Source organism: Lolium perenne, chromosome 2, assembly GCF_019359855.2.
Source record: "Lolium perenne isolate Kyuss_39 chromosome 2, Kyuss_2.0, whole genome shotgun sequence".
Taxonomy (NCBI): Eukaryota; Viridiplantae; Streptophyta; class Magnoliopsida; order Poales; family Poaceae; genus Lolium; species Lolium perenne.
In genome coordinates this window covers 293,510,356-293,527,814 of record NC_067245.2, presented here as the reverse complement: position 1 = coordinate 293,527,814, position 17,459 = coordinate 293,510,356, and the positions used below count along the sequence as shown (strand labels likewise).

General features: G+C 46.3%; 2 protein-coding genes across 2 annotated transcripts; both read left to right on the top strand.

Moving 5' to 3' along the window:
• The first annotated feature begins 5,072 nt into the window (after positions 1-5,072).
• LOC127336224 (uncharacterized) lies at positions 5,073-9,959 on the top strand. The gene is made up of 4 exons (XM_051363018.1): positions 5,073-5,491; positions 5,620-5,820; positions 8,260-8,427; positions 9,119-9,959. The coding sequence occupies exons 1-4, from the start codon at positions 5,228-5,230 to the stop codon at positions 9,572-9,574; spliced, it is 1,089 nt and encodes a 362-aa protein (XP_051218978.1). The 5' UTR covers positions 5,073-5,227; the 3' UTR covers positions 9,575-9,959.
• A 410-nt stretch (positions 9,960-10,369) lies between these two features.
• Positions 10,370-12,532, top strand: LOC127336223 (uncharacterized). The gene is made up of 3 exons (XM_051363017.2): positions 10,370-10,995; positions 11,217-12,050; positions 12,150-12,532. The coding sequence occupies exons 1-3, from the start codon at positions 10,371-10,373 to the stop codon at positions 12,179-12,181; spliced, it is 1,491 nt and encodes a 496-aa protein (XP_051218977.1). The 5' UTR covers position 10,370; the 3' UTR covers positions 12,182-12,532.
• The last annotated feature ends 4,927 nt before the right edge of the window (positions 12,533-17,459 follow it).

Sequence of the window (17,459 nt, the reverse complement as noted above, 5' to 3'; positions counted from 1 at the left end):
CCTCACCCCACTTAGGCTTGCAGCACCTTTGTACACAAGAAAAGTATGCACAAAGCATCAATGCCATGCCATGCCACTCCAAATGACATCACCATGCCAACCCTTGTCCTTCTCCCTCTCTGGTCACCCTCCCCTTGTCAAGTTGACTCATCACACTCCCATGAACACCACTCTGCAGGAATTGACCCAGGAATAGCCTTGCAAGGACCCTTGCCAACCCATGCCATTCACATGATCACCACCATGCACCCACTTGCCCTGGCCTTTTTCCCTCTCTCTCCCCTTGTCACACACCTCACCCTGGACCCTAGACACCTGCAAGACATGGTCCTTGGTGGAGGAGAGCAAAGAATCGACCACCACACTCATGCCATGCCACTTGATCACCCACCCGTGGCCACCCCTCTCCCTCTGCATGCACACAACAAATCAACGCGTCCCACCGCGCCACTAGCATCCTCTCTCTCTCTCTCACACATGCTAGACACCAGCCTTGACCCTCTCACATGCCCTGGCAACGCCACGACGCGGCGCCCTCAAAGGACGTCGACGTCGGCCTTGTCCTCGTGTGCACTGCACACTACGCCTGCAAGCCATCCACTGCACTCGCGTCACCCTCTACCCCCTACCTCTCCGCTGACGCCATCGCCCTGACCGGAGAGCCCTGCCTACGACGCGCCCACGACATGACCACCATGCCGGCCATGCCACGCCTCCCTCCCCTGGAGCCTATAAAAGCAGCCCTCCACGCCTTGGATAGCACCACACCACTCAGCAACATCCTCCTCTCCCTCCTAGAGCCTCCCTCTCTCCCTCCTTGCCGCTCACCGGAGCCAAGGACCAGCCACGGCCACCGGCGGCAACCCTCAAGGCCGCGTCTGTTCTCGCCACCACAGCCTCCAACTCCTACACCAAATTGTAGCCACTGAAATTCCTCGCCGGACGCACCAAACCTCGCCGGAAACCGTGCCCGGAGGTGAGCACAATCGCCTCCGCAAGCTGGCGGTATCGGGAGGAACACGATGGCCCAGCGCCGTCGGATCCCGATCCGACGCGCCGCGTGCTCCGCCCGCACCCGACGTGCATGCGCCATGCATGCGTGGCCCAGACCGCAGCTGGGCCGGCCCAACTCCGTTCCTGCCCACTGTTTAAATTCAAATTCGTTTTATTTATTTCCTGTGATTTTTGCTCTCAGATGCTTTGCTAGAAATTCAATATCTCCAAATATACTTTGCCAAATTTAGTGTTTTTGGTATTGTTGGAAAGCTTATGAAAGGCTCCATCCAACCCCACTGGTTTCAACCCTAGATCTTGTGTATAATTAAAGTAGCAAAAATAACAAGGCAGGGACTTTTCAGTTTTCAAACAATTATTAAAAATCAACTCTAAGTGATATTGAGTTGATTCCAACTCTCATAAATCACTTTTCACATTGTTTAATTGATTATGCAAAAACATGACTTAGCTGTGTGCATGATCATGGGCTAGATTCAAAAATTGGCTATGTAGTCAATACTAGCCCATTTAAATCAATTCCAAATTTAGGTTTTCAAATCTATGAGGTGTAGCACCTCATTTAAATCATCTTCCCAAGTAGTATGAAGCAATGTGATGACCCTTGTTGCTTGGTCTCATACTTGCTCACTTGAGGATCTTAAATCAAATAGGATTTAAATTACATGAGGTATAGAACCTCATTTAAATCATTTTTCTCAAATGGTAAATGTGAGGTATTGACCTTGGTCAACATGATCTCACCTTTATGAATTGAGGAAATTAAATCTTAACCATGTTCAATGAGAGGAAATTATTTCTCCCAAACTAAATAGAAACCCTAATCCCTATTTCAATAGGAAGAGTTGTTTTCCAAACCCTAAGAAGAAACCCTAGTCTAAGATTGAGTAATGTTTGTGATGATAATAGATCATCCTGAGTGAGCCAATAAGGCTAAGTAGCCCATTAATATTTGTTTGGTGATTGTATCCTCGTATTCGTTTATTGATGCTAGTACTGGAGACTATCAAGAGGAGGAGGTCTTCTACCAAGAGGAAGAAGAAGAAAACTTTGATCACCTCACCAATCAAGGCAAGCTAATATTATTGCAAGTTGACCTTGTGCAAAGCTCTACAAGAGCAAGGCACCATTACATCTTACTTTATGCTTAATGATCCTATCCCAAGTTTTTACCTTACAAGTTTTGGGCTTTGTTTTATCAAAGTTTATTTTTGATTCATGTTTCACTTGGTCTAAATGTGGAGTAGTACAAGAGCATCACACTTAGCCTAGAGAGCTATAAACTAGTTAGTACCCCTCATGACTAGTTGCTAGTGCTACACTAAAATGGTCTACTCTAGATGGGAACTTGTGAAAACCAATGACTTTGAAAACCTTGGAATGATGATTCATTATATTGAAAGATTTTGAAGGTGAATGTGACTTGTGAATGACTTGGTGAAATTTACCAAAAACTGATGGTTGGGTTCGGATGCGATACCATTCCAATTCTTGAGTATCCCCACAATACCTGAATCTGGGTAAGGCTTAACTAGAAACTTATGTGTTTTAGTATGGGTTCCATCTGAACAAGCGTCATAGGGGTTATGCCGAGGCTGCCTCCCTTGAAAGTGAAATGACGTGAAATGAGGTGAATGTCCTACCCAAGCCCCGTGTAGTTCCCGGGTTGATGGTTGGTCTTCACCGGGAGGCCAAGCTCATGGGGAGAGGTGCCTATACTAGGGTATGTAAATGAAAGGTTATGATTGGTAGTTCGCGCACTGAGTGTGATAAATCAGGGCCAGTTACCCCTGACGGACTATTGCAATTATTGTGGCACAAGTGTACGACCTCTGCAGAGTGTAAACCTATTCGAATAGCCGCGTCCGCGGTCATGGACAGTTGGAAAGGCCATACTGTTCCATCATCAGAATTTTTCCAAAATATGAATGGTGACTTGTGACTTGCATTTTGAAAGGTGACTTTGACTTTGAATCACAACTGAGTTGTGGGAATGACACTAATGTTCCCACTTGAGTTAAGTATAGGCAAATGAAGAGTCTTTGTTTACTAAAGTGCTTTTTGAAATAAAACTGGCTTTATGCAAATGAACCTAGAGCTAGAACCCCTTTTACTATAGTTGATAGGGCTTACACTGGTATTAGTTTGCGAGTACTTTAAAGTACTCACGGCTTTGTCTCTGGCTATTCAAATGGCCAGACTATGAAGAGGAGTATCAGAACCAGGAAGAAGAACAGCAGGACGTCTACGACAACTAGGACCACTCCTGACGTCAACAGTTGCCTGTGGAATAGATGGACTACTACTACGCTACTTCACTTCCGCTATGTGTTTTGTAATTGATCAATAGATCATCTATTATTGTAATGAGACTGGATCATGTGATCCTTTAATTTGTAAGACTATTATGATGTTGTAATGAATGATGTTCTGTGATATCAATTTGTTATGTCTCGCAAAAACAATATTCATGGGATTGCGATGAATGGCATAATAGGCATCTGGACTTAAAAATCCGGGTGTTGACATTTTGCGGAATAGAAAGTGAGCCTAATGCAAACTAGGTGAGGCAACCTATATGATGATACAAGATACTTCAAGCACGAAGGCTATCACACAAGAGAAGAACACAAGTAAAGAGATCGGTTAGAATAACCGAGGCACGCGGAGATGAAGATGTATTTCCGTGTTCCCTTCCTTGAGAGGAAGGTACGCCATATTTGGAGAGGTGTGGGATCCCACAAAGGATTTCACAAATGCCACAAAGGTTCACCTTCTTCTCCGGAGCCTATCCACAAAGGAATAGCTCGCTCACTCGTGGTAGAATTTAAAAGTAGTCTCCAAACCCTCACAAACTTCTTCTTGGAGAAAATCCACAACCCGGATGCTTCGGAGTTACTCTAGCCGCCTAGGGTTTCCACAAACCCAAGAGTAACAAGCTAGCTCGATGAACTCAAGGGGGAATGAGATTTGGCTTGGTGGAATCGTAGATCTAGGCCTCTCAAGCTTTTCCCCAAAGAAATTTGAGTTTGGTTGGAGGAGGGAGATCTCAAGCTTTTGGAGCTCAACAATGGAGCGTGAGAGAGAGAGAGAATGTTTTGAGCTTTTGGACTAGTCAACCTACCTCTTTAAGGAATAGGAAGTAGCTTATATAGTCCTCCCGAGAAAAAGAGTTGTTTGGTGCCAGAGTCACGATACCCGACATAGGGTCCGGCAGGTACCAGAATTTCCGGTATCCTACCCGGCATGCCGGGCCAGATACCGTGCTGCCCGGCAGCAGCACCCGGTATGCCGGGATGTGTGCCGGGTTACCCGGAAGCAACAGTCGACATGCCGGGCTATGTGCCGACCTGCCTGGAACTTCGGTTCCTCCTCTCGATCCCTATGCCATGGTTCCTAGCTTTGCTCAAACGGAAGGTTTCTGGGAACAACTATACCTCTCAGCACTTTTTGGTGTGAAGAATATGTGGTAGGATGTGTATATGTGGCTTTGGCAACATTCCTATTAAGCTCATCGAGATCTCCCCTCTTAATAGAGCGGTGATTCCTATAGACTCAAATATAAGCAGCAGAGAAAAGAGCCAAAACACCGTCGCTTCTTGAGAACGTTAAATGGGGGCCCCTCACCACCTTGCAACCTCATATGCGGACTAAAACCTGTGTATATACTTATAGAAATCTGTCCACACAATAGCTCCGGTGTCATTATTAACCGAAATAATGGTTAAAATACCCTTCCAGCAAATAAAAATTTGAGAACCTGTAGCAAGCAACCTCGCACGAGCATTTTAATACTCCCTCCGTTCTGTATTAATCGACGCGAACTTAAGTACAAAATATACAGTGTCCTGGTAGCATCTTGCGTCAATTAATTCCGACCTGAGGTAGTAGTTCATAAAAAAATTTGCGAGATAGTGGATTTGTAGGAAAGATGGAAACATTTAATTCAGACCAGGCTTGGGCTGGCCTCTCTTTCTAACACTGGTTCTACTTTGCCGGCCCAGCACAAGTCGATAAGCATGTCTCGTTCCACGTGTCCCCAGGTCTACTCACCACTTTCCTTGGCCTCCCCGTTTCGTCCTCCTCTTTCTCCCCCACCCAAACGCTCCTCCCACCATCGCCGCCTCCAGGTTCCTCCTCGCCTTGTTAGGGTTTTGCTCTCCGGCAAAAATCCAGCCCGACCCGAGCGCGCCTCCGCGAGCGACCGCCGGAGATGTCCCGCACGCTGGTGCAGCCGGTGGGGCAGAAGCGGCTGACCAACGTGGCGGTGGTGCGGCTGCGGAAGATCGGCCAGCGCTTCGAGATCGCCTGCTTCCCCAACAAGGTGCTCTCCTGGCGCACCCGCGTCGAGAAGGACCTCGACGAGGTGCTCCAGTCCCACACCGTCTACTCCAACGTCTCCAAGGGCGTCCTCGCCAAGTCCAAGGACCTCATCAAGGCATTCGGAACCGACGACCTCACCAAAATATGCGTCGAGGTACCCCGCTGCTGCCCACTCTTCCTCTTCCATTCTCCAACACACGCCGTGGATTCGAACGGACGCTACGAATTTCGTACTACTACTGATTTCCAGCTGGATTGCTTATTGCTGTTGCGTTCTGTCAGATACTGGAGAAAGGGGAGCTCCAGGTTTCCGGCAAGGAGAGGGAGGCGCAGCTGTCCTCCCAGTTCCGGGACATCGCCACAATCGTCATGGAGAAGACTATCAATCCTGAGACCAGGCGCCCCTACACCATGACCATGATCGAGCGCCTCATGCACGAGATACACTTTGCGGTCGATCCAAACCTTACCTCCAAGGAACAGGTAGCTTGCCAACTTCTATGGATATATACTGCTCACCTTCTTTCAACTCGTGAGGAGATCATGATGTGTTCAGCACACATCGTTTGCATTCTGAACCTGCAGCGTGCCTGCATTTTATGGGGAATTGCTGCTTTAGGCCTGATTATCATACACATTATAGAAATAGCTGACCTCCTGATATCTTATTGTTGCTTTGAGCTGCAGTATCATACACATTGTAGAAATACCTACCCGACCTTCTGATTCCTGTTATCCTGTATTGTCACCATCATTTAGAACACAACTAAGGATACCAGTACCACTGTAAACTGTTTAATGTGTCGAAACCGCCTGAATTAACAGTTAGCTGCCCACTTTCTGCATTCTTTAGGGAATTGTGCTTTAAGCCTTACTATCATACACATTGTAGAAATAGCTGACCTCCTGATATCTTATTGTTGCTTTCCTCGGCCGTAGTATCATACACATTGTACAAATACCCGACCTTCTGATTCCTGTTATCCTGTATTATTGGAGTAGTAGCTATTTATTTTGATGGCACTGTAGCTCACCATCATTTACAACATAACTAAAAATAGCACCACTGTTAACTGTTCTATACTTCTATGTGTCAAAACTGCCTGAATGGACAGTAAGCTGCCGACTTCTGGCCTACCCAAAGAAAATATGCAATCCAACTAAACATAGGTGGTACAATATGAGCTAAGGATAGAAGCGCACCGTTGTCGAAGTTCATTTTATTCCTGGTAAATACAAAATGGAACATGCAGAAAGGAGGAGTGAGGACGCAGGTGCAGATATCTGCATTTGCAAATTAGGCACATTTGCAAATTGGGCTGCAGTACATGCACATTGTAGAAATACCTGACCTTCTGATCCCTGTTATTCTGTATTATCACAGAAGTAGTTATTTATTTTGACAGCACTGTATGTCACCATCATTTAAACATAACTACAGATAGCTGTACCACTGTTATCTGTTTTATGTGTCAAAAAACCGCCTGAATGAACAGTTAGCTGCCGACTTTTTGCCTTCCCTGCTATTGGAATAGAACAGTGACCACTTTTTTTTTTGTTTATTTTCAATCAACTTTGCCTAAAGATATTATGCAATCCCACTAAACATAGGTGGTAAAATATGAGCTAAGGATAGAAGCACACCGTCGTTGAAGTTCATCTTATTCCTGGTAAATACAAAATGGAACATGCAGAAAGGGGGAGTGAGGATGCAAGTGCAGATATCTGCATTTGCAAATTGGGCTGCAGTATCATACACATTGTAGAAATACCCGACCTTTTGATTCCTGTTATTCTGTATTATCAGGGAACTAGTTATTTATTTTAACAGCACTGTATGCCACCGTCATTTAAACATAACTAAAGATATCTGTACCACTGTTAGCTGTTTTATGTGTCAAAACCGCCTGAATGAACAGTTAGCTGCCGACTTTCTGCCTTCCCTGCTATTGGAATAGAACAGTGACCACTTTTTTTTGTTTATTTTCTATCAACTTTGCCTAAAGATATTATGCAATCCCACTAAACGTAGGTGGTAAAATATGAGCTAAGGATAGAAGCACACCGTCGTTGAAGTTCATCTTATTCCTGGTAAATACAAAATGAAACATGCAGAAAAGGGGAGTGAGGACGCAAGTGCAGATATCTGCATTTGCAAAGTAGGCACGCCCTACAAACCATTGATGTTGTGTAGGACTAGTAGTTGGCAGAAGAGCTGAGAATAGTGTTTCTGAAGTGATGATCTCTTACTGATGCAGCAAATATACTATTTAATCTGAATTGGTTCCAATTGGAAGAAACTAGTAAGAACTAAGAAGCATTCTCTCAGCCTTTGTTCCGTTGAGTTCAGGTCTAGTAGCATGAAAAAATTATGTTACTGTGAACACGAATGTGGCATGTGCCAAACCTCAGTTGCAAGAAATGTATGTGAATCCTCCTTTCTGGAGGTATTCACTTAAAGGTGATACATTAGAGGCTGTTCGCTTTGTTATATACATCTTACTATCTTCTGTATGTATAACTAGAGCATGATTAAAAATAGCCAGGGCACTATTAGATGTCCATTAATTGTGTATCACTTGTGTTGAATCTATCATAACTTTCCAATGGATTTTCTTGGTTTTTGCTACTATAGCCTGGTAAGAGAAGAAAATGCATACCTATTTCAGTTCTCTTCCTTTGGAGTCAACCCAATAACAATAGCTTCTACTGACGCAATTTCTCGTTATGAAAACACTTAAGTGAACTCTGTGACAGTAATGATGATACTTGCACGTTTATGTTTTGTTTTAACCTTTTTTTTCTTAACCTGCACTTGGGACAACATGATAAATGTAGCAGCATACTAATATTGTTATAGCTGTGTTATCTTTTTATCTACCCCGTAGGCTATCCTCATTTGCATTTTCACCAAATTTTCAGGCACTCAAGGTTATCAAGAAGCTCATTGAGCACTTCCCTATAAAGCGTGCACCATTGACGGTGCGGTTCACTGCACCAAAGTCCAATCTGGCTGGTCTTATGGAGAAGCTTGATGAGTGGAACGCTATTGTTATTTCAAAGGATGAATCTGGCAGTCAGTCTTCCCTTGTAAGTCTTATAGATTATGTTTCTCCCAGCCATTACCGCGTTACCTGATTATGATTTTCTATCAGATTTTTATCCATGTGGGGTTCCCCACTGAATTAGTCTCCCTTCAGTTAATGTAGGATGATGTATTGCAAGTCTTCCAGATTATGTTTCTGCGACTGTGAGCCATTACTGTGTTGCCTGATTATGATTTTTATGAGATTTTCATCCTTGCGAGTTCCCCACTAAATGTGTCTTCCATAAATTTAAATTAATACTCCCTCCTTGCACTAATATAAGATGTTTTAGATATTTTTGAAGTAGACTAGATATAAACTAAAATGAGTGAACCTACACAGTAAAAGTAGTCTAGAACTTAGATACAAATAAAAGTGAGTGAACCTATGATGTGGCTATAACGTCATACATTTCTGTACGGAGGGAGTATATCGGATGATATACTAGTTTGTATCTTGCCCCGTGGTTGTAGAGCTGGTAAATGGTTTGCGCTATCATTTAGTAAGAGGTTGTATCATTCATAAGCTTTCTCGGCTGCTCCTTTTGGTACTGTTCATCTATAGTTATCTCAACATTCAAGTCTACTTAGGCTGCTTGCCGTTTTTCTCCTTCCTGAAACTGATGGTGTTATTCACCAAAACCGTGATATCTTCATGTCCATTAATTGGTGTACTCTGTTGATAATGTTTTGCAGGTATGTGAGATTGAGCCATCTATTCTGCACTCGTGTGAAGAGAGATTGAAGGATGTGCAAGGGAGGGTTGAAGTACTCTCAGTGTCAGCACATGCAGAAGGTGGCTCTTCTACAGACCAATATGACAATGTGGAAGACAATGTGGAGAAGGTTCACTCTGTCCCTGCAACAAAGGAGGCAGTTGCTATTGCTCAGCTAAGCGAGACCATGCAGAAACAGAGCCTCTCTAGTGAAGTGGAAACCCAGGGTCAGGCACTAGGCAAAAACCAGAAAAGATGCAAAGAGTGTGCCATAGTTGTGGAGGACAAGTCGTACAGAGACCATTGCAAATCAGCCTGGCACAAGCACAACTACACGCGCAACAAGAATGGGCTTCCTCCGCTCAGCCAAGAGGAGTGCTTGATAGAAATTGAGATGGCAGAGTCCAACAGGGGTATGAAGGACTATGATTACTGAGGTGAGCTTTGTCTAACACCTCCTCTCACCACGCCTTCCATGATGATAAACGCCATGCACAGGACATGAGGTTGCAGTCTTGTTGTTTCCGAGTACTACACATTGGAACGTGCAAGTGGGAAACTAGTTTTGCCGTATGGTAGCGAGTTGTTAGAATGTGATGCGTTTACGTTGTCTAAATGTGAAAAGGTACTAAAACCTGGCTGGTGTGCAGTTGGCTGAGTAAACTTGTGGCAGCTCTGATGCACTGTTGCCATAACGGGGTGCTATGATACGCTATTGGGTATGTGGTTTGTTATGTATGTGAACCAACAACGTAATGAAACTTATGTACATGATCTTGACGTTGCTTTGGTTCTGAAATTAGTTGTTGGATTTTTCATCATAGATTGTGTGTTGGTCTGCTGTAGGCGAAAACAGGAGTTAGCAGCCAGTTGATGTATCTGGCTTTTGTCTAGCTTAAGACTTGGTTCATGTAAAAGCTCAGATGCTCTGACCTGTTGTCTGGTACACAACTTAGATCAACAGGGCAACATGATAATAGGATAATGTATCTGGCAATGCCAAGTAGGCATTGACACCACCACAGTATTATTATACCAATTAGAACACTGCACAATTTTCGCCATTCCCAGGTCTAAAGAGAGCATATATCAGAAGCCAGTCGTCAGTAACAGTGAGCTTGGCGGCATGGCAAGCGTTGCTACCTCACAACATTCAGAGAGATGAGAGATAGCTTTGCCAGACCCCGACCCCAAAACGAAGAGCAGTCCACGAGCGAGCGCTTTCCTTCAACATGCGTAAAGCAAGTGAGAGTACAACAGGAGATGAGATATCCTTGTGCCGTTTGCTGGCGGAGTTGCCCCGTTGGCAAGCAAGCATAGATACCAAAACTAATCGGCAAGAAACGCAGGCAGGAATGGAAAAACACACACCACCAGTTCAGTCCATGCCATGGCAGGCAATGCTAATGACGAGGATACACAATAAAGCGGTCGCTCGGCAATTTACCAGCGACGACGGGCCACGTTTCCTCCCGAAAGCTAAAGCGAATCGAGGAGAGGCTAGAGGAGCTCCTAGAGGAAGAGTATCAGAGTATCATCGTCGCCACTCCACTGCACTTCACTCCTTTCTACACGGATCGACCTCTCTCCTTTTTCCCATTTCTTTCTTTGGGATATATCCATGGCCGATCCACAACCCATCTTTGTTGTCCAAGCCCCTGGCTGCTATAACAAGCACCACCTCCCCGACCAGTGCTGAACCACTGGCTACTACCGGTGCCAGTCGGACTGTGGAGATCATAACAGGGCGGACCAACGGCGAGATCATGGGACGCAGCAGTTCCAGAATCAGCCGTCGGCTGCCGCCGTCGATGCTCATCTTCCTGCTCCTCCTGCTCGGCACCACTCCACAGTGTGGTAAGCTCACTCCCAGCAGGCGTCATATTTTATCATTTTTTTTCTCGTTAGAGTGTCAGTCAGTCCACCTTTCGATCTCTGAAAACAGAGTGAGGCTTGCATTGCCAAATACCACTGTGATCAGTTTCCCATTTCCTTGTTGATGATATTCGTGTTGCCTGCACTGCATTGCGTAATCAATCAATGGTGCTAACTAAGCCGAGTCTTTGTTTGTGGAGCAGAGGCGAGAGCGCTGAGGCAGAGCAAGAGGAACTCGCTGATGAACGCGCTCTTCAAGCTCAACTTCGTCAGGGAAGTGCAGCCGACGCCGTACCTGCCGCCTCCTGCAAACGCTGGCACCCAGGGCGGGGACGCCGCCGCGAGCCTCGCCGCCGCCGCCGCCGACAGCGTCAACCCTCCCTTCTGCGTCAACCCGCCGAACGCGCCTCCGACGTCGTCGACGCCGCCATTCACCTCCACGGGGCCGTCCTCCTCCACCCCTTCCGCCCCGGACCAGCTGCCGCCCATCACCCCCATCCCGCCGTCCTTCGAACCCAGCCCGCCGGCCGGCACCACCACCCCGGGCTCCAGCCCGGGAACGGGTACGCCGACGGTCACGCCCACGCCGATCAACCCGCCGCAGTTCGCTCCGAGCCCGCCCGGGACGGCGCCGCCGAGCCCGATCGTCGTGGTGCCCAGCCCGCCCGACGACTCCGGCCCAGGCTCGGGGGGTGGCGGGGGCGGCGAAGGTGGCGGCGGTGGCGGTGGCGGCGGGTTCATGCCGCCGATCATCTACCCGCCGCCGCTGGCCCCGCCGATGGCGCCGGGGGCCGGGCAGGCGCTGTGGTGCGTGGCCAAGCCCACGGTGCCGGACCCGATCCTGCAGGAGGCCATGGACTACGCGTGCGGCTCCGGCGCCGAGTGCCGCTCCATCCAGCCCGCCGGCGCGTGCTCCCAGCCGGACACCGTGCTCGCCCACGCCTCCTACGCCTTCAACAGCTACTGGCAGATGACCAGGGCCAACGGCGGCACCTGCGACTTCGGGGGCACCGCCACCATCGTCACCAGCGACCCAAGTAAGTGGCTCACTAGTGTGACCAGCTGATCGTGGCAGGCCTTCTCTCTCACCATCCTGATTCCTTACCATCGTTTCCCGTTTCTCATGGTTTCTGCAGGCTACGACCAGTGCGCGTTCAACCTTGTCTGACGGTACCAAGAGAGAATATGATGCCGTTCGATGAGCGGTTTTTTCGACATTCTTCTTCTTCTTCTTCTCGATTTTAATTCTAGGCCACAGAAGTTGTAGCTTTTGTAAGTAGCTGGTTAGTGTGATCCGGGATCTTGATTATCGCAAGGCTGATACTGTGCAAAAGGTTATACGACCAGCTCTTAGTTAGTTAGGATGTTGCTGGTTTTCCCCTTCAACTTTTATCTTGTTCTGCACAATTATTTAAGTCAAATAGTAGATGCTAGCTTCGTTTTCACGCTAAACCCATGGAATCTGTATTAGTTAAGTAGTCTGATCAAGCTCCACTGCTTTCAGCACATGGCAGATTAAGACATTGATGTAAAGCATCTGTAGATTTTTTTTATAAAGGATGCTTTATTACTTTAAGAAGCAATTACATCCAGCCTCTCCATAACCAGGATGCACACAACCGTTTTGTTGTCTCAAGTCCAAAATGATAAAAAATAAAATTAGGCGAGATACATATCGGAACGATGAATCATATGACGCCTAAGATGTAGGTGGGGCATCTATCCGTAGACTATGCTGCCACCCATGTAGGGAAAAAGTATCCCTCGCCGTAGCCTCCAACCGTGTACAGACCTCCGTAAATAGGTCTCGGTTCTCCACTCGCTGAAGAGGTAACCACGAACGGAGAATACCTGTACATCTGTAGATGACCCGCAACAAAGAGCAATTTTTGTCATTAAAGATCTTGTCATTTCTACGTAGCCAAAGCGCCCAGATAACTGCTAGCGCCCCCACCCTAAGAAGCAACTTAAACCTTGAATCATACCATGAAGCCAATTGCCAAAGACATTAGCGACACTAGTCGGAGGATACAGGGTAGACGCTACTTGGATGACTGACCATATAGATCTCGCGAACTGGCACAGGAAGAATAAGTGTTTGATGGTTTCGTCCTGATGACAAAAAACGCACCGTGTACTTCCATGCCAATTCCGCTTAACAAGATTGTCTTTGGTGAGTATAACCCCACGACGAAGATACCATCCAAAAATCTTAATTTTTAATGGTATCTTCATCTTCCAAATCTTCTTATTGCTATCAACTAGTAAATCAGAAAGAAGGATCGCATTGTAAAAAGATTTTACGGAAAAAGTACCATCTACATGAAGGTTCCATCTAAATTCGTCTGGTTCATGCGATAAATGAATATGTCCGAGCCGTTGAATTAGGGTATTCCATGCCACAAGTCTTTGTCCAAGTAAAACCCGTCTGAACGTCACATTCGGAGGTGAGGTAGCAGTAGCAATGGTATCACCTTGGCGACGAGCAATCCTATACAGAGCAGGATACTGTTCACTTAAGGGTGCATTGTCTAGCCAAGCATCTTCCCAGAACCGTATCTGTGCTCCGTTCTTGATTGAGAAAGTACAATGTCGAAAAAATACATTTTTTGTTGCCATAGGACCAGCCCAGAAGTGTGAATCCCCAGGTTTTCAAACCACTTGGGATAATATCTTCGAACCGACATACTTTCTCCGAAGAGTAGTTTGCCAAGTCCCATCCTCGGTAAGTAGCTTAAACAGCCATTTACCCAGTAGAGCTGAATTCTTGACCTCTAGGTCATGAACTCCAAACCCTCCTTGATCTTTGGGACTACAAACTATACTCCACTTAACCAGTCGATATTTCTTCTTCTCGTTGCCCCCTTGCCAAAATAATCTGGATCGATAGTAATCGAGTTTATGCAGAATTCCTTTCGGTAGGATGAAGAATGATAACATATACAGTACCATATTTGTGAGTACCGAATTAATGAGTACCAATCTTCCTCCCAGGGACAACAATTTACCTTTCCAACTACTAAGGCGTTTTTGTAATCTTTCTTCCACTAATTTTCATTCCACGATTGTAAGTCTCCGATAATGAATCGGAATACCCAAATAACGAATAGGAAATTGGCCTTGCCCACAACCAAATAACTCTGTATAAAGAGCCGTATCGTTTTGGGCATCACCGAAACAGAACAATTCGCTTTTATGGAAATTGATTTTCAATCCTGACAACTGCTCAAAAGTCGCCAAAATTAATTTCAGATTTTGAGCTTTTACAAGATCATGATCCATAAACAGAATTGTATCATCGGCATATTGAGGTATAGATAAACCACCATCAACCAGATGTGGAATCACACCTTCAATCTGGCCATCAGACTTGGCCCGCTCTATGAGTATAGCTAGCATATCCGCTACAATGTTAAACAACATCGGTGATAACGGATCCCATTGGCGTAACCCTTTTCGTGTTTGGAAATAGTGGCCGGTGTCATCATTAACCCGGATTGCGACACTACCTCCATACACAAAATCATTTATTAGAGCGCGCCACTCTGGAGAAAAACCTTTCATCCTGAGTGTCTGTTGTTGGAAAGACCACTTGATTTTATCATACGCCTTTTGAAAATCTAGTTTTAAAATAACCCCATTTAATTTCTTAGAATGCATCTCATGTACCGTCTCATGCAAAACCGCCACTCCATCAAGGATGTTCCTTCCTTGCATAAAGGCTGTCTGTGATGGCAGGACAACATGATCCGCAACCGTATTAAGTCTAATGGTGGCTACTTTCGTGAAAATCTTGAAACTTACATTTAAGAGGCAAATAGGTCTATATTGTTGAATCCTTTTTGCCTCATTAACTTTCGGTAACAAGATTACTTCACCAAAATTTAGACGAAATAATTCTAGTTGTCCAATGTGTAGGTCACTGAACAAATCTAGAAGGTCTGATTTAATCGTATCCCAGAAAGTTTGATAAACTCTGCTGGAAAACCATCAGGACCCGGTGCTTTGTTGCATTCCATTTGGAAAATTGCCTTCTGAACCTCTTCCTCAGTATAAGGTGCGGTTAGTACATTTTCTTCCATAGAAACTTGGGGTATATCGTCCGTTAAGTCCTCGTTAAGAGAGAAGGTACTTTCCTCCGGAGGACCAAACAAACCTTTATAATAATTAGTAATGTAGGATTTGAGTTGCTAATGGCCTTCAATCAACCCTTCATCTTGAATAAGAGAGTGAATACGTTTTTTCCGATGTCTCCCATTGTCTAAGCCATGGAAATATCGCATATTTGAGTCTCCTTCCAATATGAATTGAGCTTTGGACCGCTGATACCATTTGAGTTCCTCCTCGCGAAGAAGATTCGCCATCTGCGCATTGGATTGATTTTTAAGTTCATTCTCTTGCGTAGACAACGGTCTAACCTCCGCAACAGCCTCAAGCTCATCAATTACATTTGATAAGCGAGCCTTCTCTTTTTTAAGGATACCAGCCGTATGGGTAGCCCAACCAGAGAGATGTTTGCGCATTGTCCGCATCTTATTATTCCATCTCAAAATTGGAGTGATGCCCCCGACCGGTCTCTCCCAAACCTTCTTCACCATATCATGAAATCCCTCTCGATGTAGCCATCCAAGTTCAAATTTGAACGGCCGTTTACAAACAGGGCGAGGATTCCCAGTAGTTAGAAGGATGGGAGCATGGTCAGACAGTTTTTCAATACGTTCTAGTGCACGGACTGACACCATAGGGTATTTATTTTCCCATTCGGTATCCATCAACACGCGATCTAGTTTCTCATATGTGGGTTCAGGCAAGCTGTTGGCCCAAGTAAACTGTCGACCAGACATAAATACCTCTCTTAAATCAAGGCTATCAATAACAGCGTTGAACAAGAAATGCCAATGTCCATCGAAACGGCCTTTACTTTTCTCGTGAGGAAATCTCAACAAATTAAAATCGCCTCCGATTAAAATCGGATAAGGATTATCTTTTGTAAGATTTACCAACTCACGTAAAAAGTCAGCCTTAAAAGCATCCTGGGCGGCACCATACACAGCAACCAGACTCCACGTGAAACCGTCTGCTTTATTCTGAATGTCGAGCTTAATGTGATACTCTCCATCAGAACTAGCTAAGACAGTCATGGTGTCTATACGGACGCCAAGTAATATGCCACTGGACCTGCCACGAGGCGGGCGAGAAAACCACTGAAAGTTAATCCCGCCTGACAGTCGGTCGAGAAAACTTGGTGTGAAATTTCGCCTACCCGTCTCCGATATAGCAATGAAATCTAAATCATAATCTCTACAACCATCGGCAATGTGGGAATGCTTAGCCAAGTCACCAAGACCTCTGCTATTCTGAAACATGCCATTCATCGAGAAACTATTTTAGATTTAGTATTCTTGCCATATCTACGAGATTTCTTTCCAGCTGACGATCGAGAACCACGTTCAGAAGCTTGTAGATCAGAACTAAGCTCCACGTGTTCTAAATCGACTTCTGAAATATTGCCAATAATAGCCGAGAGAAGCTGACCATCTAGGATGTCATCCTCTTCCTCATCGTCTACTACTGTTGTTTCAGGCCTAGTGGAGACATTCAGAACAACCGTTAGACGATCAAGCTCCGTCTGTCTCAACACATTGGCCGAAACTGAAATCTCATCAGACCGACTACCCATATTAACCCCTATGCTACTCAAATTAGAAGAAATACGTGAATCTGAAAAAGAAGTAAAAGACTTGGATGGATGTTTCATACCAGCCTTGTCAAGATTCTTCTCCGCCCTTGCGTCGCATGGCACGCTGCATGACGTCCTCGTCCATCGCCCCCGACCCATCCTCCGCAAGCGCATACCTCCCACTCCGCCTCACCATCGGCTGAATGACAGGAGGAGGGACAGCGGGGGTAGGCTGCTGCAAGGTGGAGACTGGCGAAGGTGAAGTCGAACGCGGTGCAGAAACCGTCGAAGCAGGCGAAGAGTCCGGCGATACAGGGGAAGATGGCGGTGTAGCCCCCCCGTACCGAACCAGACCGAGGCGAGCCCCCCTCCATAGGCGAAGACGGCGTGGACACATGAGCCCCAGCATACCCCTCCGCCCGTGGAGGCGGCACCGGTGACCCAAGCGGCCCGTCCGCCCGTGAAGTGTGGCCCTTCGGTGCATGCAGCGCCCCCGCGAAGGCCGCACCACCCCGTTGTGACAGAGGGCCAGACGTGAGCGGCTCCTGCCGCTCCTCTCCACTCGGGCGCTGCAACCTCCCGGCTAGCATGCCCCACTCCCCAGGGACTGCGCTGCACGGCTGAGCGGCACCAGGCGCGGAGGTCATCGATGGCTGCTGCAAGTGCGCGAGCACTAAGGCTGGACCCTCCGTGGCCGACTGCTGCACAAGCGAGTGTCCCGTACCCAGCGCCTTGGCCGGCTGCTCCATGGCCGACGATGCCGACT